The sequence below is a fragment of the Nothoprocta perdicaria genome, unplaced genomic scaffold (assembly GCF_003342845.1).
Source record: "Nothoprocta perdicaria isolate Ctin4 unplaced genomic scaffold, notPer1 scaffold_66, whole genome shotgun sequence".
NCBI classification, from domain to species: domain Eukaryota; kingdom Metazoa; phylum Chordata; class Aves; order Tinamiformes; family Tinamidae; genus Nothoprocta; species Nothoprocta perdicaria.
This window is the reverse complement of record NW_020455932.1, coordinates 3,488,229-3,515,402: the sequence shown is the minus strand read 5'-3', so window position 1 is coordinate 3,515,402 and position 27,174 is coordinate 3,488,229. Positions and strand designations below refer to the sequence as shown.

General features: G+C 63.5%; 2 protein-coding genes across 2 annotated transcripts in view; both read right to left on the bottom strand.

Moving 5' to 3' along the window:
* LOC112956678 (nuclear envelope pore membrane protein POM 121C-like) overlaps window positions 1-1,798 on the bottom strand; it is a 12,357-nt gene extending 10,559 nt beyond the window's left edge. The window contains exon 1 of the mRNA XM_026050161.1: window positions 1,710-1,798. Coding sequence (XP_025905946.1) covers window positions 1,710-1,798 — 89 coding nt within the window. The remainder of the gene's footprint in view (window positions 1-1,709) is intronic.
* A 2,007-nt stretch (window positions 1,799-3,805) lies between these two features.
* On the bottom strand, window positions 3,806-26,828 carry HIP1 (huntingtin interacting protein 1). Its single transcript, XM_026050160.1, is given in 31 exon segments — window positions 3,806-3,816; window positions 4,205-4,448; window positions 5,021-5,082; window positions 5,308-5,431; window positions 6,578-6,683; window positions 6,855-6,955; window positions 7,403-7,496; window positions 7,776-7,834; window positions 7,981-8,091; window positions 8,378-8,514; window positions 8,595-8,702; window positions 8,882-8,968; window positions 9,061-9,208; window positions 9,485-9,679; window positions 10,534-10,635; window positions 10,841-10,957; window positions 11,089-11,177; window positions 11,266-11,449; window positions 11,926-11,998; window positions 12,648-12,745; window positions 13,511-13,642; window positions 14,151-14,226; window positions 16,820-16,877; window positions 17,787-17,927; window positions 20,180-20,241; window positions 20,493-20,569; window positions 23,219-23,299; window positions 24,962-25,018; window positions 25,714-25,856; window positions 26,592-26,774; window positions 26,777-26,828. Coding segments are annotated over 31 exon segments (3,312 nt in total).
* Between the last annotated feature and the right edge of the window lie 346 nt (window positions 26,829-27,174).

The window sequence follows — 27,174 nt, the reverse complement described above, 5'->3', positions numbered from 1 at the left end:
CCCCGCCGCTGTTCCCTGAGCTCCGGGTCTCTCCTTCCCGACGCCCGTGTGCCCATCCTGACCATGGCGCCTTCCAGTGTCTCCTGCCTCCGTGTCCGCTCGTCCCTGGCCGTGGGTGGCCCCACAGTGTGGGACCTGTGGAGCACGGGCCGTGGCAGTGGGGATGGTCACGGCTCTGGGGGACWACTCATGGCTGTAGCGACAGGCCGTGGCTGTGGGAGATGGGTGATGGCTCAGGGGCCAGGGAAGGGCCGTGGCTGTGACGGGCAGACCGTGGCTCTAGCAGTGGGGACAGTCCCTGGGCTGGGGACAGCCCGTGGCCATGGGGATGGGCCGTGGAGGCGCGGGATGGATCGTGGTGGTTGGGGACGGCTCAAGGTTATGGGGCTGGGACAGGCCGTGGAGCATGGGGGACTAGGGGGCCGGGACAGCAGCAAGCTGTGGGGATGATGGTGGCAGTGGGTCCCTGGGGGGGCGGGAAGGGTCACCATGGGGCTGGGGGATGGCCACGGGCTCTGCCCGGCCCCTCTGTGGCGGCCCATGGTGTCTTGGCACCGAGAGCCGCYGGCCGGTGTCCTGCTCGGCCCAGGTCTGCGTGGGACCATCCGTCCCCTGCGGCTGCAGGGCCGCCCCGCGCCCGCCACGGGCGGCAGTGTCTGCTGAGCGGTGCCGGGCCCGGCTCTCCATCAAGGCCCTGCATGTGCTGGATTTCCAGCTTTCTGTTTGTTTTCAGTCCAAGGGTGACCTGGTGGGCTTGGCAGCGCTGGGAGCACCCAGTGCTGCCAGAGCTCTCGGGAACAGGCGAGGGGGGTGAAGTCCTCTTGCCCTCTTGCAGCAGCAAACCCAGCAAGACCGTTTCCTCGGAGCAGACGCTCTGGTTTTGGCCATCCTGAGCACGGGGCCGCGGGCAGCACGGAGCAGGACGGAGCTGCCACGCTACGAGTGCTCTGCACAGAGCCAAGGTCGCTGCCCCTGGAGGAGCAGGGCTGGATCTGCGGCAGGACCCGCCGACCCTGCAGCTYCCCACCCACAACCACAGCAGCCTGCCCGGGAATGACCTGGCAGAGCCAAGGCTGTTCCTTGGGCACGAGCGGAGCAAAGCTCCTGCCCCTCTCCAGCGCGGCCACCTTTCTCCTAGCTACAGACCTGCTGTGGGGAGGGCGCTCGCACAGGACGCCGCAGTCACCAGGGACGGAGCCAAGCGCAGGGACACGGGTTGTCACGGCCAGAACGCTGCCCAGGTCCCAGTGCCAGAGCCGCCTTCCCCACACTGAGCACCCACGACACGACACGGGCGCGGACACCRGCATGGGATGCTCCATGCCCGCGCCCAGCGGCTCCCGCGGGGAACGGCGCCGAGCTGCCGCCTCGTGCACCTCCAAGAACCACCCCAGAGCCAGCACAGCTGCGCTCAAGTCTTTATTTAAAAATCGAAAACACACAACATATTATACAAGGAAAAAAAAAGAAACCAAAGGAACAACCTGCCTTGGAAAGCAGCCTGCACATGCCCCTCCGCGAGGGTTAGGCAGATGCCGGCTCCGAGCGGCCTGGTGCTGCGGGAGCTGCTGGCGCCCGGGGCCCTCGCCCCGACACTGCGCAGAGTTACAAAAGGAGGAGCAGGAGGAGCCGCCCGGGTGCGCGCGGGGCCAGCGCCTCCCTCCTGCAGCCGGCCCCCTCGGACACAGCCTGAGGTAGTTGGGGGTCACCTGCGCAGGCCAGAGCCCACGAACAGGCGGCCGAGGGTTTCCAGGACCACCCAAGCGCCCCCGTGTCCTGTAGCAACGGCGTTGGTCATATTGCTTTGGGAGACGCCGGAGCGGCCGCGGCTCTGGAGCCCTTGCGGTCAGGGCGCGTGTACACGGCGGGCGACACGGGGGCCTGGGCGCTGCAAGGCCAGGGCAGGAGCCCTGTGTGGCGTCAGGAGGCGGCCTCGGGTCCTGCTGGGCTGCAGAGGGGCAGGAGCGGCTGCGGCGGCAGCAGGGCCGGTCCGGGGTGCACGTAGTGCCGGTGCCGGCTCCCTCCACCGGTGGCCACGGTGGAGGCTGGCCCGGCCGGCAGGGGCCTCCRGGCAGGTGGCACTTGGGCGGCTGCAGCCGCTGCCCTGGGCCCGGCACCCCYGGGCACTGAGGCTCCCGGGTGCCTCCAGGGAGGCCGCTCGGGCTCGGAGAGATCGCACCACCCGCTGCCCTCGTGTCCAAAGGGAGAAGGGCCAAATGCCAGGTGCTCGGCACCTGCTTGGGATCTGCTCCTGCTGCCTCGAGCCCCGGCACTGGCAGCTTTCCAGAGGCAGCAGCACCGGGAAGGGGCCGCCTGGGCGCCGGGCGCTGGACATGGGGCCCTGCCCGAGTGTCTCGGCGCCGGCAGGATGGGGGCCGCCTGGGGCAGGAACAGCGTTGAGCGCGTCCCACACCACTGACCCCTGTGCAGGACCAAGGCCACCCTGCAGCGGGACGAGCCGGGGCGCGGGAGCTGGCAGACACCTCGGCGCCTGGCGTCCCCTGCTCCAAGGCACAAATGTTCCCCTGCCCGGGCTCTACCTGCGGCACCTGCGCCGGGAGCTGCGCGCAGTGTCCGGGCGCTGGGGACGCCCGCGTTGCTGCTGCCCTGCACAGCCAGTGGCCGTGGGGACACCGGGGCCCCGCGTCCCCCGTGCTGCTGCCCCGCGGCCCTTCCCTGCCGCAGCTAACACTCGCGCCGCGGCTCCAGCGTGAGCCGAGCACCTTGTAGAGTGGTTTATTGCTGGCATTAACACAGTGATCTGTTGGCGCCAGCCAGCACAGCACGACGCATCTCGAGGACGCCCAGGCCACGCTCCGGGCCAGCTGGCCCCGCTCCTCTGCTCCAAGCACTGCTCCCGGGAGGGCACTTTTGGGACAAGGGGTCAGGACCTCAGCACAGCCCTTCTGCTGCTGCCAGCCCACGTCCCTGCTCCTGGCTGGCTGCTCCAGCACGGCCACAGCCTCCCGGTGCTCGGAGTCATGGGTGGGCCAGCTAATGTGGACTGGTCCTGGCCACCGGGTGGGCCTGCAGGCTCTGCAGGCACTGGCCTGACAGGAGGCTGTGGTTCCTGCTAGGTTTAGCACCCCAGGCTGCCACGGATCACGTGCCAGGTGGGAAGGGGCTCCGGAGCCGCGGCCACGCAGCACTCGGGCTCTCAGAGCCGCCAAAGGCACGCGCGGTGCCCCGCCGGGCGCTCCCTGCCGCCCGGGGGCTGCCGAGGGCCGGGGGGCCTAGCACCAAGCCCGGGGCGGCCCAGCAGCACCAGGAGAGCCGGGCGCTGGCCCCAGGGCGGCCCAGCAGCACCAGGAGAGCCGGGTGCTGCCCCTGCTGCCTCCCGCCGCCGCCGGCCCCTTGGCCGCGCCGGGCTCCTGGCGGGTATTCGCGCTGAGCCAGGGACATGTTAAGGCTGGAGAAGCGGCGAGAGGCGAAGGAAGCCCTAATGCTCTCAAGGCAGCCGGACCTGGGCCAGACAGTTCAGAGAAATCTGTGCAAAAAAAGGAAACTAAAGGGCTAGAGAGCACCCCAGAGACCCCCCCTAAGCAGCTCTAATAAATACAGGTGCAGTTTGCAGCTGGCGTGAGGCAGGGTGGCTGGGGAGCCCTGCTGCTGACTCGGGGGCCTCTGCCAGTGGCGCCGCGGCTCTTGGTGCCGCGGCGCCGGAGGCGGCTCTCGGGGATGCGGGGACATGTGCTTCGGGGCGGATTTTGCACCAGTTTGCTGGGAATCTTCGGAAAAGGCTGCTCCAAGCTGGGTCCCAGTCAACCAAAGGGGCATCTGCAGACGGCTGCTTCGGGCGCAGGGGCTACTCTGCATCTGGAGAGAGGAGATGGTGAGCGGGTGCGGAGCAGTACAGCCCCTCGGGGGTCCCGCTGCCTCCCCTGGGATCCCCCAGATTTGCAGTGACATCAAGGGCAGCAGAGCCTGGGCCGTGTGTGGGAGACTGGAGTCACTGCAGCCCTGGCATTGAGACCCCCACGTACAGGAGGAGCCAGAGGAGCATGAGGCTCCCAGGAGAGCCATGACTCGGGTTTTTAACAGCTGTCCATGGGCTCCTGGACTCGCCAGGGGCCCCACAGGGCTTTGGCCACATGTGCTGCCTATTCCGAGGCTCCTAGACCTGCGCCCGTGAGATCTGCTCCTGCTAAGAGCCTGCCTTCACTCGCTGCACAGGCCTTGGCAGAGGCACCAGTGCAAGACTCACTCCTCCCTGAGCAGCCTCCCAGGAGGAGCAGGATGGACAGGGAAAGGTGGATGCAGCCCTTGGTGCGGCTGATGCCAGGGTGCCCAGCGCGGCACGCGGGGCAGGCTCCCCACGGTGCCCACRGACACCTACCGTCCTCGTCCCAGCCCTCCGCCACTCCCGCCAGCTCGTAGTGCTTCTTGCGGAGCTCCCCCAGCTTCTGCCGCTCCTTCTGCAGCTGATTCTCCAGCTCCAGCACACGCACCTGGAGCACAGAGCACACTCTGCTGCTGCCCGGCCGTGTGCCGGTGCAGGGGGCACTGCCAGCGATGCAGCGCCCCACGCACCCCGCATGCCCCGCGCACCCCGTGCGCTCCCGCTGCAACCCGGCCCTCCCGCGTCCGCTCCGCCTGTGCCCAGGCACGTGCCAGGCTGAGCACTTTCTTCTCACACCTGCAGCCTTCCTCATATGAAACGCAAAGTTTCCCCTCAATGCCCAACCAATTAATGCTCTAATGGCAGATGGTGCTGGAGAAAGGATGAATAGAAATGCATACGGCCAAGTGCTGTCCGAGCAGGAAGGGGAGGGAAACGCATGGAGATCCTGCAAGGAAGGGGCAAGAAAGGGGCTGCCTGGAGCTACATGGAGGCAGCAGGACAGGGAAGAGGCAGAGGGAGCTCAGAAGTGAGYTGGGCTACTGCACTATGAAGGGAAGGGCGACAATGTCAGGCCTCAGCCCCCGTGTTATGTCTCACTGCCACAGTCTGTCTGGGGAGTCCCTCAATATCCCGAAACAACAGGCGCTGGATAACCAAAAGCAAAGGGAACCCCCCTACCTGAGAGTCCATTTCTTGACGCTTGATCTGGGTTAGTGTCATGCTGGAGAAGTCCATAGTGTCTGCAGGGAAAGAGACATTCCCTCCCCATGAGGCTGGCTCCCCAGCTCGGTGTTCCCACCCTGGCTCCCAGGCACCRGCAGAGTTCACAACCAGTGGGAACCCGGGGCAGAGAGGGGCAGCCAGTGCCCAAAACCGCGTGGCCATGGCCAGGCAGCCAGAGCACAGCGAGCAGGGATCTTTGCACTGGTCTGTGCTCTGGGAGGGGGCTCGTRGCCCTCGCTTACCTTTCTCCTCGATTTGTGACTTCCCTGACTTGGTGGAGGCCACCACGGCGGCTGTGGCCTGGTTGACACCCCGAGAGGCCTGCTGCAGCTTGGACAGGTTGGTGCTGTCTTTGTCTGCCTTTACCTGCCAGGGCACACAGCGGGGGATGTGTTTGCAATCCGGTGGTACAACAGCAAGGGAGAGGACCTGCTAGCAGCTCTGCAGCACCTCCGCATCGCCCTGCTCCTGGCCAGCCCTATTGGGAGCCCCCAAACTACTGTCAGGAGCAGGGTGCTACAGAATGACTGAGCATGGAAGAGACCTCTGGAGAGACCCTACCACAGGGTTAGATGGGCGAGCAGAGAGATCCAGCGATCAGAACATTCACCCGTGGCTCAGGAGAGCGGGCTTAGCCTCCTCCAAAGCAAATGCTTTGTTTCTTGGGAGCATTGGAAACCAGAAAWCTGCACTACCATTTTTCACAGAATCAGAGAGCACTTGAGGTTGGAAGGGACCTCTGCAGCTCACCCAGTCCAGCCCTGCTCAAGCAGGGACACCCGGGGCACAAGGCAYGGGACCGTGTCCAGGTGGGTTCGGAAGGTCTCCAGAGCAGACTCCACAACCGCTCTGGCCACCTGCTCCAGGTCTGTCCCCTTCATGCTCAAGAAGTTTCTCTTTGATGTTTCCYGTGTCCCAGAGCGCGGCCGCGGCCTCGTGCCCTGTGGCCAAGGGCCCGTCCCCCTCCCGCCGCCTCCCTGGGGCGCCCGACGAGGCCCCTGCGAGCGGCCCCTCTGCGGCGGGGCAGGCCCGGCGCCCGCGGCCTCTCCTCGCAGCGGCGCCGCGGCCGCCCGCAGCCCCGCGCCGGGCTCGGCCCGGGGGCAGGGTCCATGGCCTCCATGGACCCTCCTGGCCACCAAGGCACAGTGGTGACTCACAGGCACCTTGCTAGGCCCACAGGCGCCAGGTCCTTCTGCTCTCCAGCAGATCCACCCCTGACCAAGGTGTGTTCCTGCAGGCAGTGCTCGCACATGGAAGGACCGCCTGCTCCCYGCTTGAGGCTGCAGCTGCTGCATGTTCGGAGCCAAGCCACAGCAGCACCGTGGCCTGCAGGACCGGGGAGCAGCCTCTGCTGCAGCACTGCGCTCAGCTGCGTCTCCCCAGGAAGCGGCTGTGGAGCTGGCAGTGCTCGAGGGAGCAGCTAAACCATTGAACAGCCGGGCCCAGGCCCAGCTGGCAGCGGGGGTGACCTCTTGGGGTGCATTTGCATCGGGCACCATGCAGGGCTCCTACCTTGGAGGCTGCCACCAGTTGTGCTGTGCTGGCTGCAATCTCGTGGGAACAAACCATGAGCTCCTCAAACTTCCCTTTCCCTTGTACCACCAGATCAGCAGCATCRCTGTAGAAGTCAGAGAGAGAGGCTGGGACCCACTTCGAGCAGGTTCCGCCCAGCCCCGGGCCCCTGGTTCTTGCCAGGTGCTGCCTGTTTCTTGCCCCTTCTCTGCCTGCTGAGACCTCCCTTTGGGTACAGCAGGACTCTGACCCCYCCACCAGTCACACTGACACTTACACCATGACAGTTGCTCCCCAACCCACGGCCTTGGACGCTGAGATGAGACCCTCTGTCCAGCGGGAATTCTTGGCATAAAACTCCTTGGGGGACGCTGCGCCCTGGAAAGTGGCAGAGCAGAATGAAACGCGTTCACATGCTGGAGGAAGGGGGACTGGCACCAGACTGTCCACACCCCAGACCTGTGYCAGCTGGGGCAACAGGGCCTGGGTGCCTGGGCCTCCCCAAACCTCTGTCCTTAGGCAAACAGAGCACTTTGGTAGGGAGTTCAGGGTGTCTGGGGCAAGCTGGGTAGACGCCCAAATCTTGGACGTCATGGGCTCCCCTGAGCAGTGTGAAGGGCCGTAGGGAGGGTGCTCAGACCCTTCAGGGCATGCAACAAGGCTCAACCAGCTCCGCAACAAGCCAGGTGCTGCCACAGAAGAGACCCTCGGGGCCCCAAAGCAGYGGGACCATGGGGCCCTGCACCTCCGACGGGGATGTTGAGCTCAGCTGGGCTCCCTGGCACTCGGATTCCGGCACGGGGCTCGCTTCCCTGCCCTGCTCACCCGCCCGCTCTCCACGATCTCTCGCTGCAGGTCCTTGGAGGTCAGAACCAGCACTTGGATGGCCTGCATGAGATCTGTGCAGGACCCCAGGATCCTGCAAAACAAAATTCATTGGGGAACAAGGAAGCCCACGCGTGTGCAAAATCCCACATTCCATGCATGGTCTGGAYGCAAGCAAGAGGATCCCAACACCTTGGGTCAATGCTTTCCCAGTCAGCGCCAAGGGCAGTAGGTCCAGCTCTCTGGGAGTCCTGGATGACTTGGTACCCACGGTCACTTCTTCAAACCCCAAATCCTTCCTCCTCCCCTCTCAGTGTCTACCTATAAAGCATGCCTTAAAACTAGGACCTACGGGGTCCTGGCCAGCACTCACCTCTCATTCACTTCCAGTTTGACACCAGTGTCACCAGCCCGGGCTTTGCTCAGCATCTCCTAACAGAGGGGGGAAAGCCACACTGCATCAGAGAGGGAATTGCATTGGAGAAGGTGCACGGCCCCGCACGTGGCGGTCCGCTCGGCCCGTGGTGCYGTTCAGGTTCTGGGCTTCCCCCTGGCAGCAGTGCTCGCTGTCAGCTCACCTCAATCCTGGCGGCTGCTGTCTCGATGGCTGCCGAAGTAGCTGCCATCTCCTTGTCCACCAGATCGCCCAGCTCCTCCTGCTTGACATCCAGCCCCTTGGGCCGCAGCGCCTGCAGCCGGGACACAGGGGAGTGTCCGGAGGCGGCAGAGCACCGGCACAGCCGCCTCCACCCCCAGTATCCTCATCTTCTTTCCCCCTTGCCCTGCCAGGAAGCCCATGAGGCCTCCAGCACCCATGGTGGGGCGATCCCTGTCAGCAYGGGGCAGCTCTGCACACCCAGCTCCCCTATAGCGCTGCACCCACCTCCCCCATGGTGCTGCACCCACCTCTCCCATGGCACGGACCCACCTCCCCTATTTGCACTGCACCCAGCTCCCTGGAGGYGCTGCACCCACCTCCGCGATGGTGCGGACGTGGCTCAGGCAGTTCCTCACGGGTGTGCAGTCGGCGCCCTCCAACGCGGTCGGCTCCCCCAGGGCGTGCAGGTAGCTGATGGCCTCGCTCCCGCACTGCCTGCAGGCCTCCAGCAGACCTGGCCGAGCACGGCAGAGGCTGAGCGAGCCCCGCGCGGGGCAGCAGCAACGGGCACCGTGCCYGCCCCGCCGCACTCACGGTCAGCGGGCTCCATGGGGGCCATGTGGGAGGTAGCGCTGCCCTGCAGGATGGTGTCGCTGACGAGGTGGGCGAAGAGGGCCACGCATGGCAGGAGGCTGCTCATGTCTGCGGGCAGGACAGGAGGCACACGGCTCAGTTAAAGCAAATACTGCCCGTCATCCCCGCTCGTTGCTCCTGAACCTCTTTGGCACGTGCCAGGGCTCTGTGCAGAGCCCCACGGCCTCGCAGCCCAGCCTACCGGAGCGGCCCCTTCCTTGCCCGAGCTGGGGCTGCCCAGCTCTCACCTGTGCGGTCAGAAAGGTATCTGCTGTGGGCATCCTGGAGCCTTTCCACGCACTCGGAGGCTGCCAGCGTCCTGGACAGGAGGTAATCTGCAGGCACACAAGAGACGGCACTCCAAGCATCCATCTCCGTGCATCCTCGTGCACCAGCCGGCCGGATGTCGTAGGAAATCAGGCCTCACCTGCCGAGCTGGTGCAGCTGATGTGAGTAGGGTCTTCAAGGCGGCTGAGGGAGTCCTGCACCATCTGCTCTGCCTCCCGCGCGGTGCCCTGCAGTAGGGCAAACTGATCCCTGCTGAGACGCAGSTGGAGGGCCTGTTCCACGTCCTCCTGCAGAGCCAGCGCGGGGATCAGGGCCCTTGCTGCCCTGTCTGGTTAGCACATCCCCTCCTACCCCGYTGCCGCCTCCAGCTCTCACTGATTGCCAAAGGCCCCGTGCTCCCAGCGTGCAGGAAGGCTCTGCACTGCTCTGCTACAGCCCCAGCTCATGCCATGGGGCACAGCTCCTTGCCCAGCTCCTSTTGGCACGGCCGGAGCAGGAGCAGCTACCAGGATGCCGAGCAGTGCCAGCACACCCCRGTGCTGGTGCTCACCACGATGGGGTACCTTGGCTTTCAGCTGCATCTGCAGCGTCTCCAGCGCTTTGCTGCTGCTCTCCTTCTCCGTGCTGAGTGTGTCCCGCAGCTGCTGAAGCTCGGCCCGCAGCGCTGCCGTCTCCTCACCGTGCTGCTCCGCCGCCTGGCTCAGGCTGTCCCTCTCCCGCTCCAGGCTYGCTATCCTGGTGCTCTGCTCTGTTCCCAACTGGAAGGATGCACAACAGGTATCAGAGCTTTGCTGAGGGCATGACAGGGAAGAGACAACCCCCTGTATTTGGGGAACCATTCATGCTCAAGACCCAGTCCACCCGCAGTGCCCTGCTTGGTGTGTCGCAGCCCTACATCCAGCATGTTGAGCTGCAGCCTTGCAGGACCTGATGGGCTTGTGTGGGACCAGCCGAGGCTCCTGCACCTGCCACTTTGCTTTTACCGGCTGATGGCTGTTGTCCCCCTGGTATGTGAGTGCAGCTGGTGTGGACAGGGGGTGCAGGGAGCCTGCTCTGCCCTGAGCGTGTCCTGCTGCAGCCTCTGCCCTGGGGACGGGCAGCTCCTGCCAGCTCCTCACGCACCAGCCTCTACAACGAGCCTGGAAAGAGCCCTGCAGTCCTGCCCAGAGAAGGACCACGTCCTCAGGGGCTTCACAGACCCTCTGCCACGGCTATAAAGAGACTTGTAATGTGAGGTACACGCTGCCCGCTGGTTTTACAGCAGGGCAGAGCCACCCTGTCTGACTCCTACCTTTCACCACCAGGGTTGTAATTCAGTGATTCCGGCCTTGCTCAAATGAGAGCAAATCTTTTGGCCTTTCTATCAGGCAGGGCACTTTTACAGCACTGACATGGTGGTGGTAATCGCCTGCTTTCTGCATAGCCCTCGGCCTGGGCCTCTGGGCAGGGCTGGATGCCCTGAGCCCAGCGGGGARGAACTGGCGAGCGCCAAGGTGGTCAGAACAGGCTGTGGTGCCAGGAGGGCTGCGGAGGCAGTGAGGCCGTGGCAAGATGATGGGCTCAGCACCAGGGGGAAAAGGCAGCCCTAGGGGCACAGAGGAAGCRTCCTCACCTGCGTGCTGGACTCCAGCGTGCCCTGAAGGACCTGCAGCTCCTGCTTGCTGGCTGCCAGCTCCCGCTGCAATGTTTCCAGGACTTCGGTCTGCTCCTGGGACTGCAGGCGGAACAAAGCGGTCCTCAGCTTGCACCCTGCATGGCTGTTGTCCCTGGCTTCTAGTTGAGCGTCCTCCTAAGCACGACTGTCCCTTGTCCTGCGGTTCCCCAGTCCTCTGCCCTCSAACCCTGTCCCCTGTCCCCATTGTGTGCCCCATCCCGGCACTGTGTGGCACCTCTGCACTCTGCTCTGGGCTCCAACTCACCTTCCTCTGGGCCTGCTCGCTCACCCTCTGGAAGGAGTCCTCCAGCTCCTTCTTCTCCCGCTCCACGTCGCCTTGGGCCTGTCTTGCCACTGTCACCTGCTTGGTGACCTCCGCATTCTGGGGACAGAGCGTGGGAGAGCTCAGCAGCTGCCCTACCCGTCCTGCCCTGGCCAACCCCAGCCTCCCGCCGTCACCCCGTGGCAGGAGGCCTCGGTGGCCCCGCGCTGCCGGGCTGGGGAGCAGCCTACCTTCCGCAGCAGGTCCGCGTGGTTCTGCACCAGCTCGCTGTACTTCTCCTTCAGCTTGGAGTAACGCTGCTCATTGGCCTGCGCCTTCCCTGCCACAGGGAAAGACGCAGCAAGGTGAGTGCCCCGCGGCAGGGTCCCCAGCCTGGGCCCTGTCCCCTTGCTGGGCCCTCTCCTCACTTTCGATCTCCGTGAGGCTCCGCTGGGCTTTCTCCGTGTCCTCCCGCCGCTTCTTGAGCTCCTCCAGCTCGGCGCGCAGGAACTCGCTCTCGTCCAGGGCCTGCTGCTTGAGGTGCCGCTGCTCGGCCAGCTCGGCCTCCAGCTCGCTGATGCGCCCGCGCAGCTGCAGCGCCCGCCGCTCGCTCTGCAGGGACGGCACGTTGGGCACGGGGCAGTGTGGGCGCGCGGACAGCGCCGAGCACCTCGGCTGCATCAGCCACGGCGGGGTAAGCAAGTCCCGGGACTCGTTCTTCCACGGCTGCTGCAGCCCAACCGCGGCTGCTTGCTGTGGCCAGGGGTGCCCGTGACCGGGGCCGTGGGGTAGCCGTGGCCCAGCACACTCACAGACCCCTGGCACCTGCAGGGATCACTCCCCAGGACGCAAACCMGGAGCAGCAACAGGCAGGACAGCCCCACAGATGTGCTCATGGCCTGCGACAGCACTCGCAGAGTAACAGCAACCCCCAGGGCAATTCGGACACTGTCAGTGCCCGAGTGTCCGTGAGCGCACGCGGGCCCCGTCCTCAGCGGGAGCTCCCACGCCCCGGCCTGCCCCGCGTCTCTGSGCTCCGAGAGCGCCGCGCCAGCCGAGCTAACCCAGCCGGGTGCGGATCAGCTCACCTCGGCCTTGAAGTTTTCCAGTTCCTCCTTCAGCGCAGCGATCTCCCTGTAAAGCTGCTCGATCATCCGGTCCCTGGGAAGGAGAGAGACCCAGATGCCTTCTCCGTGCTCCCGACCAGCAGCACGGAGGTGTGGAGATGAAGAGAGAGTAACAGTTCAGTGTCACCACATCTGCTGGGTGACAGCAGAGCCTGTTCCCCAGAGAAGACTGGTTTTGGGACATGAACTGGAAACTATCGGGATCCTTCCAAGCTCTTCGCACACAAAAAGCTTATCTTAGAAGGGGGACAGAAACATGACAGAGGTGCATGAATAATGCAGAGCTCTGACAGAAAACCAAGTGCTTTGGACCCTTCGGCTCATAACAGAAGAGCAAGAGACATATGGAGATCCTGCGATTGGTTTGGATCTGGCCACAAGGTCTCTAATGTGGCCGATGGTGCCTGCCAGCATGGTGGGCAGGTGTCTTGGGAGAGGAGATCTCTTCTTTGCCACGAGGGCTGGGAGCATCAGGGCTCCCGACCTGCTCCGGCCCATTTCTAGCATCCATGGTATTGTGGAGCCACAAGCTYGGGCTCGCGGCTCAAAGGTGCTCTCCAAAATGGACTCCAGATAAACTGTCCCCTGGGAAGGAGACCCAGGCCTTGGTGTGCAGAACAGTGCCCAGGCATGATGCCCTGTAGGGAGAGGAGAAGCCCCAGAGACCCACAGGGAGAACTCACTTGTCATCCTTGTTCATCCCGTTTTGACTGTTGAAGTTGAAAGGATCGTTACTGAAAGAACTGCCAAAGATGTCATCAAACTTGTTGTCAAACAGACTCTGAGGGCAGAGAAATGCAGAGGCAGCGAGTGAACCCAAACCTGCTGGAGGCAGCGCAAGGAGGGGCGCAGGGAGCCCCGGCCTTCCCAGCTGGGCCACAAGCCCTCAGCAGGTGCTGAGCCCCATGTGCCCACCCTGGCACTGCCCAGCCCTAGTTACACTGCGGCTGCCRCCAAGGCTGCAGCCTCCCCATGTCACCCGGACACCCGCGACACCTGCTACGGGACTGAAATTCCCCACGGCACAAACCCAGAGCCAGTGTTGAACGTGGGACATCCATGGTCTGCTCCCAACCAACTCCTGGGGAGGSAGATGCCCTGTGCCATTGTGCTGCACAGCAGCTTCCCTCTCCACAGCCTTGCTGAGGCTTGGGAGGATCCTTTGCCCCGGCCTCACCCTTGGGAGGAAAACTCAGCACAGGCCTGTAGAGCCTGGGGCAACTTGGGAAAGGGAAACCTTTATCAACAGCCATCGCTGGAGGGCACCAAACTGTTAAGAGAAGCACCATGGTCTCACTTCAGCCTCCCCAGATTGAGCAGTGCCCACCTCCTGAGGACACACAGTGACAACAGGGACCTCTGCGTGGAGGCTCCTTAACGCCTCTCAACTGCAGGCTCCAGATCTTCACCACCTTCTGCTTTCTAAGATGCCACCAAATGGCAGCTTGGGGCTCAGCCCTGGCTGCAGTGGGGCTGCAGAGCCCATGGGCACACGTGGGATGTTCCCAAAGYGGGGAGAGCCCGGAGGAGCTGCTCGGTGGCTCACCTGGGCGGCCGTGTCCATCTCCACCAGGTCAGGGATGGGCTCGCTGTCCGGGGAAGACGCCTCGGCAGGGATGACCACCACGGGGCTGATGTGCTCCGACAGAGCCGAGGCTCGCAGGAAGTTGGGGGGGTTCTGGGGAGGCAGGAGCGCGAGGTGACGCGGTGCCGGACCCGCTGCTCCGCACGGCGTCACACACGGCCGCCTGAACCCAGCCCTGCGGCCACCGGGTCCCGGCAGAGCTGCGGTCCGTGTGGTGGCAGCCGGGCTCTGCTCTGCGTTTGCTCAACAAAACAGGTCTCAAACCCGCCAGATGCCGCCGCGAGGGGCAGCTCTGCGGCATCTCTGGCTGCAGGAGGCAGAGCTGGGCTGGACACGGGGCCGCAGGCTCCCTGCAGGAGCTGAGCACGACGGTCGCGGTTCGGGATATCACCGTGACCGAAGCTGCAGGCAGGACGGTGGATGCCAGAGCAGCATCTCCATGCGGAAGGGCCAGGCCCAGGGAGGCCTGCAGGGATGAACCCCGGGCCACGCTCTGCCATTCTCAAGAGCTGGATGAACACCCCGGGAAGCAGGGCAGGGCAAGGGGAGCAGGCCGGCCCCTGCAAGCCCCRGTCATGGGGGCCATCCGTGCGGCTCTCACCTCTGGAAGCTGCGGGATCTGAATGAGCCGCTTGAAGTACTGCAGGTTGCTGGAGCGATAGAACAGGTCCTTGAGCCTGAAAGGAGAAGGACGGAGGTTGGCGAGGGAGGCACTCCACATGCCCCACTTGCTCAGGAACCCCCTCGGGGGCAGCTCCACAGGCCACCTCCAGCCTCCTCCCAGCGCAGAGGGAGCAACCTCCCCTTGCTGCTGTGCTGGAGGGGACGGTGCCCTGAGCTGCCGTGAAACCCGCAGCAAGGGCTGGGGAGGCCCCTCGAACCCCAGCCTCCCACCTCCTGCTCCATGTGAGAAGCAAAYACCCAGAGACATTGAACCCCCGAGGCCTAAACCCCCATAAAGGAAGTGATACGAAAAAGAGAGAGAAAAASCCCAAACTGAGAAGCACCCCAGAGCTCCAGCCACCTCTCTGTCCTCTCCCTGAAGTGGCCAAACTTGCACACTTGAGGGCACAACAGAAAAACAGCTCCCGGGGCCAGCAGGGCAGAGCTTCCAGYTGGGAGCTGCATCTCCAGCACCAGGTTTAATTCTGTGCGTGGACATCTCTCCCCTGAGTGGGCCTACCTGCTTCCCATTTTGGCATCGAGAGCATCCTGTGCCAAAATGTGCTCTCCACCGTTCATTTTAAGCTGCTGGATCATTTCCTYCAGCACCTTGGCTTTTGTACAACGAGAAGAGCATCTCTTGGATGCTCCTGCTCTTGCCACCCCYGCGGGCTGGGGGGGCCTCCAGGGGGAGGCCCCCTGGTCCTCCGTCCCATCCCGGCCATCCTGGCTTGCTGTGCGGATGCCACCGAGCTCTGGAGACGCAGCACCCCTGTCCCAGGCTGCCAGAGCAGCGCTTAGGTGGGTGCTGACATGGTCCCTGGCGCTCTGCCCGGGGCGGGGGCTCTGCTTTGCGGGGTGTCACCTTGGCCTGAGCTGCCCCGGAGCCGCTGGGTGCTGAGACGCCCGCCCACTGTTCCCTGTGCCCTTTCTCATTTCGACTGACCTAAAAAATACTGTACTGGAGGCCGTGGGGTTTCGCTGCCCTCTCTCTTTTCCTCTCAYTTAGAGAAGCACTGAACACCACCAGCTCCAGCACAGGGATGCCCCGAGAAACTCAGGGAACCATTTGTACTGAAGCCCAACATTTTGTCTCCTGTCTTTTGAGCAGTAACTACTCGGAGAGAGATCYGCCCTCATGTGCCAGGGCAGCTTAATTTCTTTTGGAAACAACCTCTTTCGCTGTATCATCTGTATYGCTCTGCTCATGCTTACAGATTCCCCCAGACTCTAATAAATCCTGCCTCACAAGTTGGCCATACAGCAATGTGCACCCCAGCCCATTCTATCACCTGGTGCCCCCACGGTACCAAGCACCAGGTGCCTTCGTGCCCCTCTTCTCTCCCCAGAGCACTTTGTAAAGAATAATGTAATTTCAAACATTTTACAGTCCTCAGGCATGAAAACCCAGGCAATTTTCCAGCAACACGGTACAGCCACTCTCTGATGCATGAGCTTCTGGATACCTGCATGGTTATGCTTATCTGCTCCTACCCCATTTCCTCTGTTTCTTTTAAAATCTATGCTCTTGATTCTTCAATTTGGGATAGCTCCGCAGACACGTGGACCCTGGCTGCAGATCAAGGGGTCCTGCTGCCCTGAGGCCCTTCAGGTTTTCTGCTCCTCAGTTGTCTCCCCTTGAAGAGCTGTGACTCCCCAGCCCTGGTGTGAGTGGAAGGGCCGTGCACAGCCTGTGCTTGCAGCCAGGCTCCTGGATCTCATTGTGAGTTCCCTTAGTACCATTCGGGATTATTCATGCCAGGCTCCTTGTTCAGGACGGCTTTTTGCTGCTCCTGCTCTGCTGCCCCGACACACYGCCTCTCTTCTAGCACACTTGCAAGGTGCATGTAACTCTCCATGTTACACTGTCCCCATGAAACCTCCTTGTAGCAGCCTTTCCAACTGTGTCACTACTCAAGGGACAACAACGCTCGAAAAAAAGCAGGATTCAGGTCTTTTCTGCGTGCTCCTGCCCTCCTCGAAAGCCCAGCTGGGTTTCTGCCCTCAGTGTTCTCCCCTGCGACGTGACCAGCCCTCCCCACTCGGCGTCCCAGCCCCTGTCAAACACACGTTTTCTCAACGCGGCCAAGCTCCGTGCTGACCAGATCAAACACTCCCAGCAAAGGCAGGAAGGGCAGGACTGAATCCCCAGCATTCCCCGAGAGCCTTTCATCTCAGCATGCCAAGTGCACATTGTACTTAAAACTGCAATTAAACGGCTGAGGATTTCAAATCATCAGCTAGCATTTTATATCAAAGGCCATTAGCGGCTGAGGGCCTCTTTAGAATTAATAACACAGTTATCTAGTAATTCAATAGCTGTGGATTAGCGAAACAGAGTGGGTGTCCTGGAGGAAGCAGCCGCCCTGCTCCAGCGGAGCCGTTCCCAAGCAGAGGCAGAGAGGTCAGACTGCGCTCGGCTTCTCAGCCCCAAGCCCAAATTCTGCACGCCATCCGCCTCCATCGTTTGGCTGCTTCACCGGTTGCAAAGGGCCCTGGAGGGCCAGGGCCTGCAGGTGGCTCCCGCGGAGCTCGGAGCGGTGCACGGGGCTCCTCTCGACCCCAGCTCTGAGAGCGGGAGCCAGCACTCACCAGCCAGGCACTTACTTTCTGAACTGCTCCAGGAAACGGTCCCTGTGGCCCTGCAGCGTATCAGCTGGGAGACCTGCAAGACAAAGGAAACGTCAACCTCACCTCTCCAGGGACACGCAYGGGTCGGGATGGATCCGCCAGGCCATAAAGGATGGCGCTCCCCAGGGAGAGGGTCCTCTCCCGGGAGTTTGAATGCTCCAGGCTCAGCCTCCTGCTGCAGGATGGGCTACAGGGTTGGATCTAATTCCCTGAGATGCTCTCAGGACCCTGCAGGGGATGTTTTTCTGGAGCAGAAGATCAGGGGTGAGCAGGGCTGTGAGCTGCCATCCGGCTGCTGCCTCCGCAGGGCTTCTTGGTCCACRCAACGTGCCGTTAGTGCAACCTCTCCAAAGCCAGTGACTGCAAGGCTGCACCTGTGAGTCCACACCGCGAGGGCAACATGAAGAAACTTACGGGCTCTGAGAGCACTGGGTGGTGCCAGCAGCTGGATTCCCCTACCCTACGGGTGCTGGGGTTTCAGGGGCTCCTCACATGCAGCAACCCCATGGCCAAAGGGTGTACGGCAGTGCAGGAGCCCTGCGGCATGTACAAAGCTAACGTGGGATGGAGAGCACCCATGACCGTGGCACAAGGGAGGAAGAGAGGTCTGCCCTGTTCTTTTCCATCATCTGTGCATCCTTGGCCAGTGCAGAGAGCTCTGGTGGCTCTGGTGGCRCTGTGGTGGGGCTCGGACATGACAGAGATGTGCTCTCCTGACACGTGCAGAGGTCCAGCCCAGCCAGGCCTCCTGTCACAGGAGCTCCAAACCCTTTGGCTCATGTCACCAAGCGCTGGGGGCCCCAGCACTGCAGAGAAAGGAGGTTCACCAGGATATGCGCAACCCACACAGCATCCACCTTCCTGGGGAGCTGCACCAGGAATCACCCGTGGTGCAGCACAGCTGGTGACAAACCAGAGCGGTGGCAGCCCCGCGGCTACTTACAGGAGTGGAGTTTGAAAAGGAGCTTGACAGTGTAGTCGTAGAGGTGGCTGCAGTCCAGTATGACCTGGATGAGCGGGGCCAGGCGGCACTGGCCTGCAGCAGTGACCGACACGGAGCGCGACATGTCCAGCGAGTTGAACACTATGGGAAAAGAAAAGAGGGGAGATGGGGCTCAGGCCTCGTGGGAACTGGCCTCCCRGTGTGGACGGTCACGGCGCATTTCATGGTTTCTGCATGGGAGTTCACACCACCAGGCAGGTGCCTCTGACCTAATGCTCTAAATCTTAGATTTGGGGGAAAACTACAGTCAGTTTTCCTAAAGTCTCTAAGGTCCATTCCCTCCAGACCAGAGGTCCAAAGCGGGCCAGCTGCATTAGGCCACCACGAGCTGGAGCGAGCGACCTGCTGGCCCTTGGGGCTGGGGCGCAGCCCCTTGCTCCCTGCTCGTCCCTTGCAAGCTCGGCAGCAGGGCCCATTCCCGGCTACTTTCCCAGGACAGCCATGCAGGCATGGGGCCGCTCTTGCTTCACGCTGGGGCTGTTCTCAAGGCCTCAGCACACATCCCAGGAGCAGCATGGCTGTGCTGGGTGCACATGCACCCGGGCACCCTTCTGCAGTGTGTGCAGGCCCTGCAGCCCTTCCGCTCAGCCCTGCCATTCCCGCGGGAGGCAGCTCCTGCAGTCGGGTCAGCCCCAYGCCGCCTGGGCTGGCACCTCGGGGTCTCTCCACTCGCACAGGGTGAACGGACCGGGCTGCCCTGCACCAGCCTCCTGAGCCCCGGTGAGGCCCTGGCCCCAGCAGCCCCCAGTGTCCTCCGGGTTCCTGCAGGTTTCTAGTCCCAAGGAGCCGGTCGGAGGCCCGGCCAGGTCCCTGGAGYGCCAGCTCTCCCGAGCTGCACGGGCCCCTCCACCCTCTCTGCCTCCCCGTGCACGGCCCTGGGCTTCACGTGAGCACAGATCATGCAGCCCAGCCCCGGCACCAACTGCTCATCCCGGCTATTCCCCAGCTGCACAAGCGTCCCGGGCTCCCGCCGGGCGCCCAGGGCTGTGAGCACAGGCAGCCGGGAGCAGGCCGAGACCCGCAGTGCCCAGGGGGAAGGGATGCCGGCTCATGTCCGAGACGCTCCGCAGCGAGGAGGGAGCGTGGAGGCGGCGCTAAGACACCCACGGGCAGCTTGCAGGGCTCCTACCGCACCCCTAGGCCACGCGAGGCAGGTTTTGCATCCCAGCCAAGTTTGGGGTGTCATAAAGCGTATGCCAAGTCATTCTTCCTAAGCAAGTGAGTCTCCTTGTGACCTGAAGTATTTACACAAGGCACAAACACAGCTGGTCCCAAACGGTTTAGTGAGGAAAGGGACCACAGGCCGTTTCAGCGGGGCCTCCTGGGAGACCGGCAGGAGCAGGAGGCTGCAGTAAGGGCCTGACCCAGAGCCCCATCCTGCAGCTCCTGCCTGCGAAAGCAGCCTCTGAAGAGGCCTCCTGTGCGGGCAGCAGCACGGGCAGGAGGCCCAAGCAGCCTCGCATGGGCAGGAGGCCCAAGCAGCCTCGCAAAGCAACCGGGCAGGAGGGCAGTCCTGGCACCAGCGCCGCGCGGCCGGGACCAGCCCTTCAGCACCAGCCCCACTGAGCAGTCCCGCTTCTCTGCAAGCCGGGACACGAGGGCATGGATCCAGCTCCAATAAAACACATCCCGCTACTACAGGGCACACAAATTCATGCTCTTGCCTCCGATAAAAGGAACCTCTATGCCACAACACGTTTCCACTTGTGCTTCAAGGCTATCACATGCCTCTAATGCACTGYAGTGCCAGCACTCGAGGCCTTGTAAACAAGGAAACGCTGGATCGCTCTGGTATTGCTTTAATTCACCCCAAATGCACCTTGCTGCTGCAAACAGAAGTGCATGGCTCCCGAGAGCTGAGAATTGCTTTCTGCTTCATCGAAGCCTCTGCAGACACGACGAAGACAGCGCGGTCCTCCCACCGCTACYGGGGCTGCCGTAACGCACCAGGGCAGCACAAGCCCTCTGTTAACACAACCAGAAGGTGTCAGAAGCCCACAAGCAAGCAGAGAAGAAACCGGGCCCCGGGAGAGCGCTGAACGGGCACGGGGAAGTGAGAGCGGAGGAGCTGGGGAGGAAAAGCCGGGCGCCCACGATGCTGAAGGCTGCTGCGGGAGGCACGAGCCAGGCGCAATTCTCTGACATGAAATAACGGGCGCTAATAATAACTCTGGTGAAGTGCATGAAAAACAGATGAGCTCAGACGCCCTCAGACAACTCCCTTCCTGGGGCGGGCGACTCGGCGTTGCGCACAGATTGAGCCCGGCTGCCCGGCGGAGGCTGCTCGGCCTCCTCTGCCGCGGCGCCCCGGCCCCCAGCCACAAGTCACCTACCCGTCTGGAAGAGGTTCAGCTCGCACTCGAGATAGTCAAACATCTCCACCGTCAGCTGGAAACTAGAATGGAGGGAATAAGAAGGTTAGAGCACCTGTGTGGCCCCGCGCAGCTTCATCTCCGGGCAGGTGTCACCCCAGAGGGACCCGCAGGCCGTGCAGGGCAGAGCCCACCCTGCCGCGTGCAGGGTGGAAGTGGGGAAGGGTCCCGGACAGGCCCCGCGAGGCCTGCAGCGCCACTGCAGCTGACACCCAGCTGCCTCCCTCCCCTCCTGCCCCGCGGGCCTGCCCCGCTTCTCCTGCCCAGGACTCACAAGTTATTGACGTCGTTCTCGCCGGCCTCGTCGAGCTGCCGGTCGGACATCTGGAGGTTGCCAGGGAACCTGGGATTCTGCCCAAGGGAACGGAGAAGGAGTCATGGAAAGGGCTGTTGAGGACTTYCCAGTGTGGCCACAGCTCTGCCGATGCTGCCAGGCCATGAGGGCCAGGACTGGGTGCAAGGGACCTGGGGTGGCTCTTAGAATGTTCCCACGAAGCCCTGTGGGGCTCCCAAGTGCTGCACGTTGGACTGCTCAGCTGCGGGAACGCTGCCTCTCTCTAGCCAGGCCCTGCAAAGGCTCTGGCGGCAGCCTAAAACCTCATGGTCCATCCCCACGTCCTCTGCACCCACCGGGCCAAAGCGAGCTGTCGGCTTCCTCAGAGCTGGCCACGACGGGGACGAACCTGCATCCCTGCAGACTCCAGCCCGTTGGCGGGGCAAGCAGCACGAGGGGCAGTGGGTGCTGCGTGGGGCCAACCCCACACACTGGCCCTGCAGCACGGGCAGCGCCAGCCCTAACCCACTGCCTCGCCACGAGGAGCAGCAAAGCCCTCCAGGGAGCCTCTCGCCCGGGCAGGGGCTGGAACCTGCAGCTACTGGGGAAAAGCCCACGGCCTTCGGGGAAACGAGGCTGGAGCCTCTGCCATCTGCTCTGTCTAGTGAGGGCTGATCTCCTTGGGTTCAAAGGCTTTCAGAAGCCAGGCCCACACTGTGGGGCACGGGTCTGGCTTCAGAAAGTGCCTCTGAAGGAAGAAATGTTTGTAATAACCATCAGGTGTCCTGGAAGAGAAAATCCAGGTGGGAAGCGTGCCGGTGCAGGCGCTGGGGAGCACAGGGTGCAGCCCCGTGTGGCCCCACGGGCTGTCCTGGTGGAGCTACGGCTCCAGAGCCCTGCTTGGCTGCTGCCAAAGCCTGGCTTTGCAGCACGTTTGTGTTTGAGCCGAGCTCGAAAGAAAGAAACCCCCCCAGGTACCCAATCTGCTGCCGCCAATTATTGTAAGGATGAGGGCACTTGAAGCCATGCAGGGCAGGGTTGGAAAGGCCCCCAATGGCTTTTCATGCTGCTCCTGGAGGCGAGCCTTCATTTTCCTGCCGCAGGCCTAAGAAAGCGGCTGCCTCGCTAACTCCGCGTGGAGGGAGCGCTGCRCCCAGCGCGCGGGGCACATCCCGCTGCTCCGCACGACGCGGAGCACGCGGCCGACGCCGGGCTGGCACCGCAGACCCGCAGCCTGCCACGTCTCCGGCCGCGTCCCCTCCAGACGCCCTCCAAACAAGGAGCCTGCACAGCAGCGCTGGTCTGCACAGTCAAAACAAGGTCCTGACGCCAGCAGAGGGATGGAGGTTAAAAAAATCTGGCTCTCCTCTGGCTTCAAGTGCTCAGAAGCTCCTTTGGCCCAGGAGCCCAAAGGCCAGAGAGGAAAAAAATAGGGATTTCAAGTGACAGACATTGGTAATTTCATCCTCAGGCCCCAACCTAGGGGCATGGCTGGGTAGGACAGGATGGGACACGAGGCTGTGGCGCTGCCTAGGCCCAGGGCCCGGGGCGGCCGCTCTCCCAAACGCTGCAGAGAGCAGAGTCCCCCTCGCAGGCTGCGCTGAGGGCCGCGCATSCTGAGCAGTGTTTGCAGAGAGGCGCCGCACGCGCGGCCACCACGTGCTCTTTACCCCGAAYGGAGCCCGCGGTGGGCGGCAGGCGGGGGACGCGGCGGCTCCGGTGACGGGGCCTTCCCTCAGCTTCCACGCTGCTCCTGGCCACGGAGGGATGGAGCAGCTGGCATGGGGGGCAGATAACGCGGGGGCAGCCCCGGCATCACGAAGGCGGAGGCAGCTGTGGGCTGAGCAGGCTTGTTCTGTGCCACCTCATCTCGGTTTTCTGGTTCGACTCAGGCTGTGCTGACTCAGACAACCCTCCTTTGCTCGTACACCAGTCGGAGCTGGCGCCTTCCTGCTCATCCATCTCTGTGCATGAACGGGGCTGCCCTTCCAGCCTCAACCTGCAGCTTCCCGGCCTGCCTTCAAAGTGTGATGGAGGAGCTGGGCTCTTCAGGGGATTCTTCCTTCAGCACTAGCTGCTGCCYTGACGAGTCCACAGCTGAGGACTCCAGCAGCCTGGCAGAGACCCAGCAGACCGGGGATGCAGCCCCAACGCTGCTTCTGCTCCCGCCAGCCTCCTGCTCAAACAGCTTTTTTGCAGCGTCCCCAGTTCCAGAGCAAAGACCTAAGCACGTCCAAGGAACCAACGTGTCCAAACACACCATGAACCATCCCCAGGGCTTTGCTCCTCGGGTCACTTTAGCTGCAGGGGAAGGACAGAGACGCTCGCAGTTTGTGTCACTGTGTCACAGCAGCAGCATGAGGCCTGCGACGGAGGGAAGGACACGCTGGGGTAAGGGGAGGACTGCATCGCTCAGGGTGCTCTGCCAGGCGCTGTCCTGCTCGGCTGCATTTTCACTGCTTTCTGCCCCTGCACACCCAAAACGTAACCTCTCGGGGTGGCCCTTGAGCTGGGCCCAGCTTTAAGAGCAGGACTAAGCCCTGGAGCCCACTCGCAGCATCAGCCCTCCAGCACACAGGCTCGCCACCGCTCTCAGGGCTGGTTCATGCAGTGTCCACACTGCGTCCAGCGAGGAGCTGCTGATCCCAGACGTGGCCCCCGACGCTGGGCTGGGCTCGGCAGGCACAGGGACGTGGGCAGGACACAGCAGGACAGAGGACACTCACTTTTGTGTGGAACTCCATCTTCGTTCTCAGCAGTTTGAGGTAGATGCTGCACAGCTGTCCGTAGCCCTCGCTCAGGTGACCCTGGGGACACAACAGGGCCGTTCAGACGAGGCGAGGCCCAAGAAGCCTCCCCACTGCTGTGACTGAGACTCCTTCGGACTCCTGCGCAGCACGCCTGCCCACCCACGCTCTCCTCCCCGCGCCAGCCCAACCTTCCCAGGACGCCTGAACCTCCTTTACTGTCTGCACCACCACTACCTGCCACCTTCCCAAGCCTCTTATCTTCCCACAGCACAAGCCAAGGCTCCTCATTGGCACCCTGCTGCCTGGCACACACAGCAAGAATCGCCTTGTCCTTCCTGCCACCGCGTGAGCCGGGTACCACCACACACAGGCTGTGGCTACCAGAGGGCACTGGCTGGGGTTGGCATATGTCTTGGCAGCAAATGTGCCAAGAGCTTTATACAGAACCTGGAGAAGGGGAGAATCCCAGTGGGACAACTTGGTCATGCCTCTCAAGACATTTTTTGTGGTCATGATGTGTCCCAACTGCTTCCACCAAGATATGCAAGATGTCCAGCTGAACAACCAAAGCAAAGGTGCCAGGACACTCATAGAGGCCCAGGAGGGCCCCTCATCTGACGCCTGGGACCTTGTTCTCATGCAAGGTTGTGCTGGGCTCTGTCAGGCACCCGCGGAGCTGCTAAGAGCCAGAGCTCTCCCATTTTGCTGGGAACGCATCTAGTGAGCCCAGAGGAAGAGCCAGGTTCTGCACTTCCCACACCAAGGGCTGGCTGCGCTCCTGGCACTCGCACTGACGGACGAGCTCAAGACCCAGGAGACAGTGTACGGGCAGCAGCAAAGGCAGCAGGACAGCTAAAGGTCTCGTGTCCAGGGTTTGCAAGTACTGTGGAATTCTCATGATTGGAAAAATGACATTTTGGGGGTCTGCAAACCCTCCAGGAAACCTTTTTCCATGTTAACTCCAGCAGTGCAGAGGAGCCTGCGGCTCTGACGCTCCTGCGCTGCCCTCAAAGCTTGAGGCCGCTTCGGTAGCTCCGTGCAGCCTCCCGCTGCCCAGGCTGTCCCGCCGGCGGCGCTGGGGGATGTTCCAGGCCTCCCGGGACACGGGTCCCATCCAGCCCTCCCGGCAGCCGCTGCCCCACGCCGCTCAGGCCGCCTCTCCGCGCTCTGGGGCGATCCCTGCCTCCTTGTGCCCTTCCCTCCTCCTCCTCCTCCCCGGGGACATCCCCTCCTCCCCGCCCCACACAAGTCCCTTCCTCCCCGCTGCCCACCCTCCAGCTCTGCCTCCTGGCCGCTTCTTGGCAGCCTGCCTCACCCTGGCTTTCCTTGCTCTCCCTTCCACCCCATTTAACCCAGCGTAGCTGGAAAGAGGTCACTCGCGTGACTAGGAGTAGTCCTGGCTCTGAACCCTCCCTCTCATTCACCCCTCTTCGCAGCAAGGCACAGCAAACCGAACAGAGCTGGCATTTCTAGGCCAAGCCGCCCTCGGGAGCCGGCGATCGCAGCCAGAAGCAGCCCAGAGAGATCTGAAGGCTCCCGATACCCACCCAGCGCTCAGCGTTTCGGGGTAAGAAGAGAATCAGGCCAGTAAGGCAGAGTCAGTGACAGTTGCTCTGCGCTATGGGTCTGTGTGAGTGGGGCGAGAGCCTGGGGGCAGCCGTGGGGCTGGGGGGCAGCCGCGGGGCCGGGAGCAGCCAGCACCATCTCGCCATCACTCACCCACATCCTGCTCATGTCACTCAGCTCGTTCTTGTACCTCACCGAGTCTTTTAGGACCTGCAAAGAGAACCGAGGGGAACATAGCGGCAGGAGAGGGCAGTGCCCGCGGGCGGCCCCGCCGCTGCCAGSCCCACGCGCCGGCGACAACGCAGACATCACTGAGCCACAGGCAGGCCAGGGAATGGGGCTCCTGGAGGCCTTCCCAGCACTGCAGAGACCTTGCGCTCTCATCACATGCCAGCGCCAGCCCCAGGGTGCCGCAGGGCCCCCATCCCTCCCGAAGGATGGAGAATCCTTTCCAGSCTCGTATCCGCAGTGTCACCTGGGCAGGGCGCTGCCCTCCGTCCCCATGCCCGGGGACGCGCTGGCTCTGCRCTGGGGAGCTGCTCTACGCGGCCCAGCTCAGGGAATTTCAAGGGGTTGTCCTCAGCAAGGGCTTTTCACAGAATCACAGAGCTTTTCTGAGCTGTGAAGGGCTTGAGGTTCTCCAGGTAAAAGGGAGGAGGTGGAGGAGGACTGGAACCAAAGTGCGTGCAGGTAATGGAGGCAACAGGAGACGGGTGGTAGGGCTGGGGACAGGGTGGCTCTACCAGGCTGTGGGGACACGTCAGGGCATGGGGACACGTCAGGATGTGGGGACACGTCAGGGCCTGTCGTGCTCTCCAGCACCCAAAACGCAGGGCACGGGGCGCGAGTTTGAGGGGCCGTGATGGGCACGGGGCCTTCTCGAGAGCGCTCGGGGCAGCACCTACGTTGGAGTGGCCRTCTCGGAGGAGCTTGTGGAAGACGTGGCAGAACTTCCAGCAGAGCACAGCATTGCCGGAGAGCGGGAGGCGGTTCACGACGGACCAGAAGGTGTGCGCCCCCTTCTCGTGGTGCGTGCCCAGGATGCATGGTGCGAGGCTGGTCAAGGAAGCAGCCGCTGCCGACTCCGCGGGCCCTCCCCAAGCAGCAGGCAGGCTGGCTGCCCCTCAGCACCCCTGCAAACCCCGCGGCACATGGGCACCTCTGCCCTGGAAAACAAGGGGTCTCGCCAAGCATCYGTGTCCGTGACAAGGGCTGAAGGGGAAACAGCTCCTGCACGGGGCGGAAAAGCACAGCCGGGTGCCAAGGCCCTGCCGCGCTGCAGGAACGCACCGTCCTTTCCCAGCGAGGCCCGGGAGAGCCAAAGAGCGCCGGGACCGCACGGGAGCGGAGAGGCTGCCAGGCCCGGGCGCCAGCGCGGGCACACGCTGCAGCCTAGCCGCACGGGCGCTCCTGCGCCTGGCACCGCGGCTGCGGCCCCGGCTGCCAGGAGAGCCGGGGACCACAAATMCCCCGGGGATTTAAGTGCTGTAGGTCCCGGCTAGACATTCTCTGCCACCACTGCTCCCATGGGAGCGGCAGGGGCACAAGGCTGGCTCCCAGCCCACCAAAAAGCCAAGCTTGGAGCAGGAGGGAGGGAAAGGGGAGTGGAAGGGGAGAGGGGAAGGCCTGGCCACCACCAGAGACCCTGCGGGGTGTGGGACCCGGCTCGTCCCGACGCTCCGCGCAGCTGCTCCCAACGCGCCGCGGCGCCCGGGCCCCTTTCCGGGCGGCCCCAGCCGGCTCCCACGCTCGCTTGTCCCGCGGCCAGCGCTCGGAAGGATATTTCTGGCGTGTTTCTCCTTGACAGCCACTTCCTGCGTATTAATGGCCTTATTGATGCTGACAGTCTGAAAAACAGAAGCGGGGAGGGGGTGAGGAAGGGGCTGGGGCTCCCGGTCCCGCCGCGCGGCACCTGCCGGGGCCTGGGTCCCATCCAGGCCCCCGGCCCTCCCAGCCGCCGCGGCGGCTGCCAGCTGGACTCCGCTCATTCCCGGATGCCTCTCTGGGATGTGTCCGGCATCTGCCAGGTCCAGCTGCTGCCAGGGCTCATTTACTCGGCATAATAACGGAGCAATTGAAGCGGCCACCACAAAGGGCTCCGTGGTGCCCGCGGGGGCCGGGCGGACCCTGCTGCTGACCCTGTCTCGCGGGCGGCAGCCAGCGGCCCCTGCTCTGCACCCGCGCGGGGCTGCACGGAGCGGCGCCGCAGGGCCCCGTGGGGACAGGCCAGTGTCTGGYGGAGCGAGGACAGGGCCGGCCGCGCCGCGGGCAGCCGGGGCAGTTTCGCCTCCGCCCGCGGCTCCCGGTGCCGCTCCGGCTGTGCCCGGCCCTGCTGCCGGYGCCGCTCGCGCTCCCGCGGCTGCGCG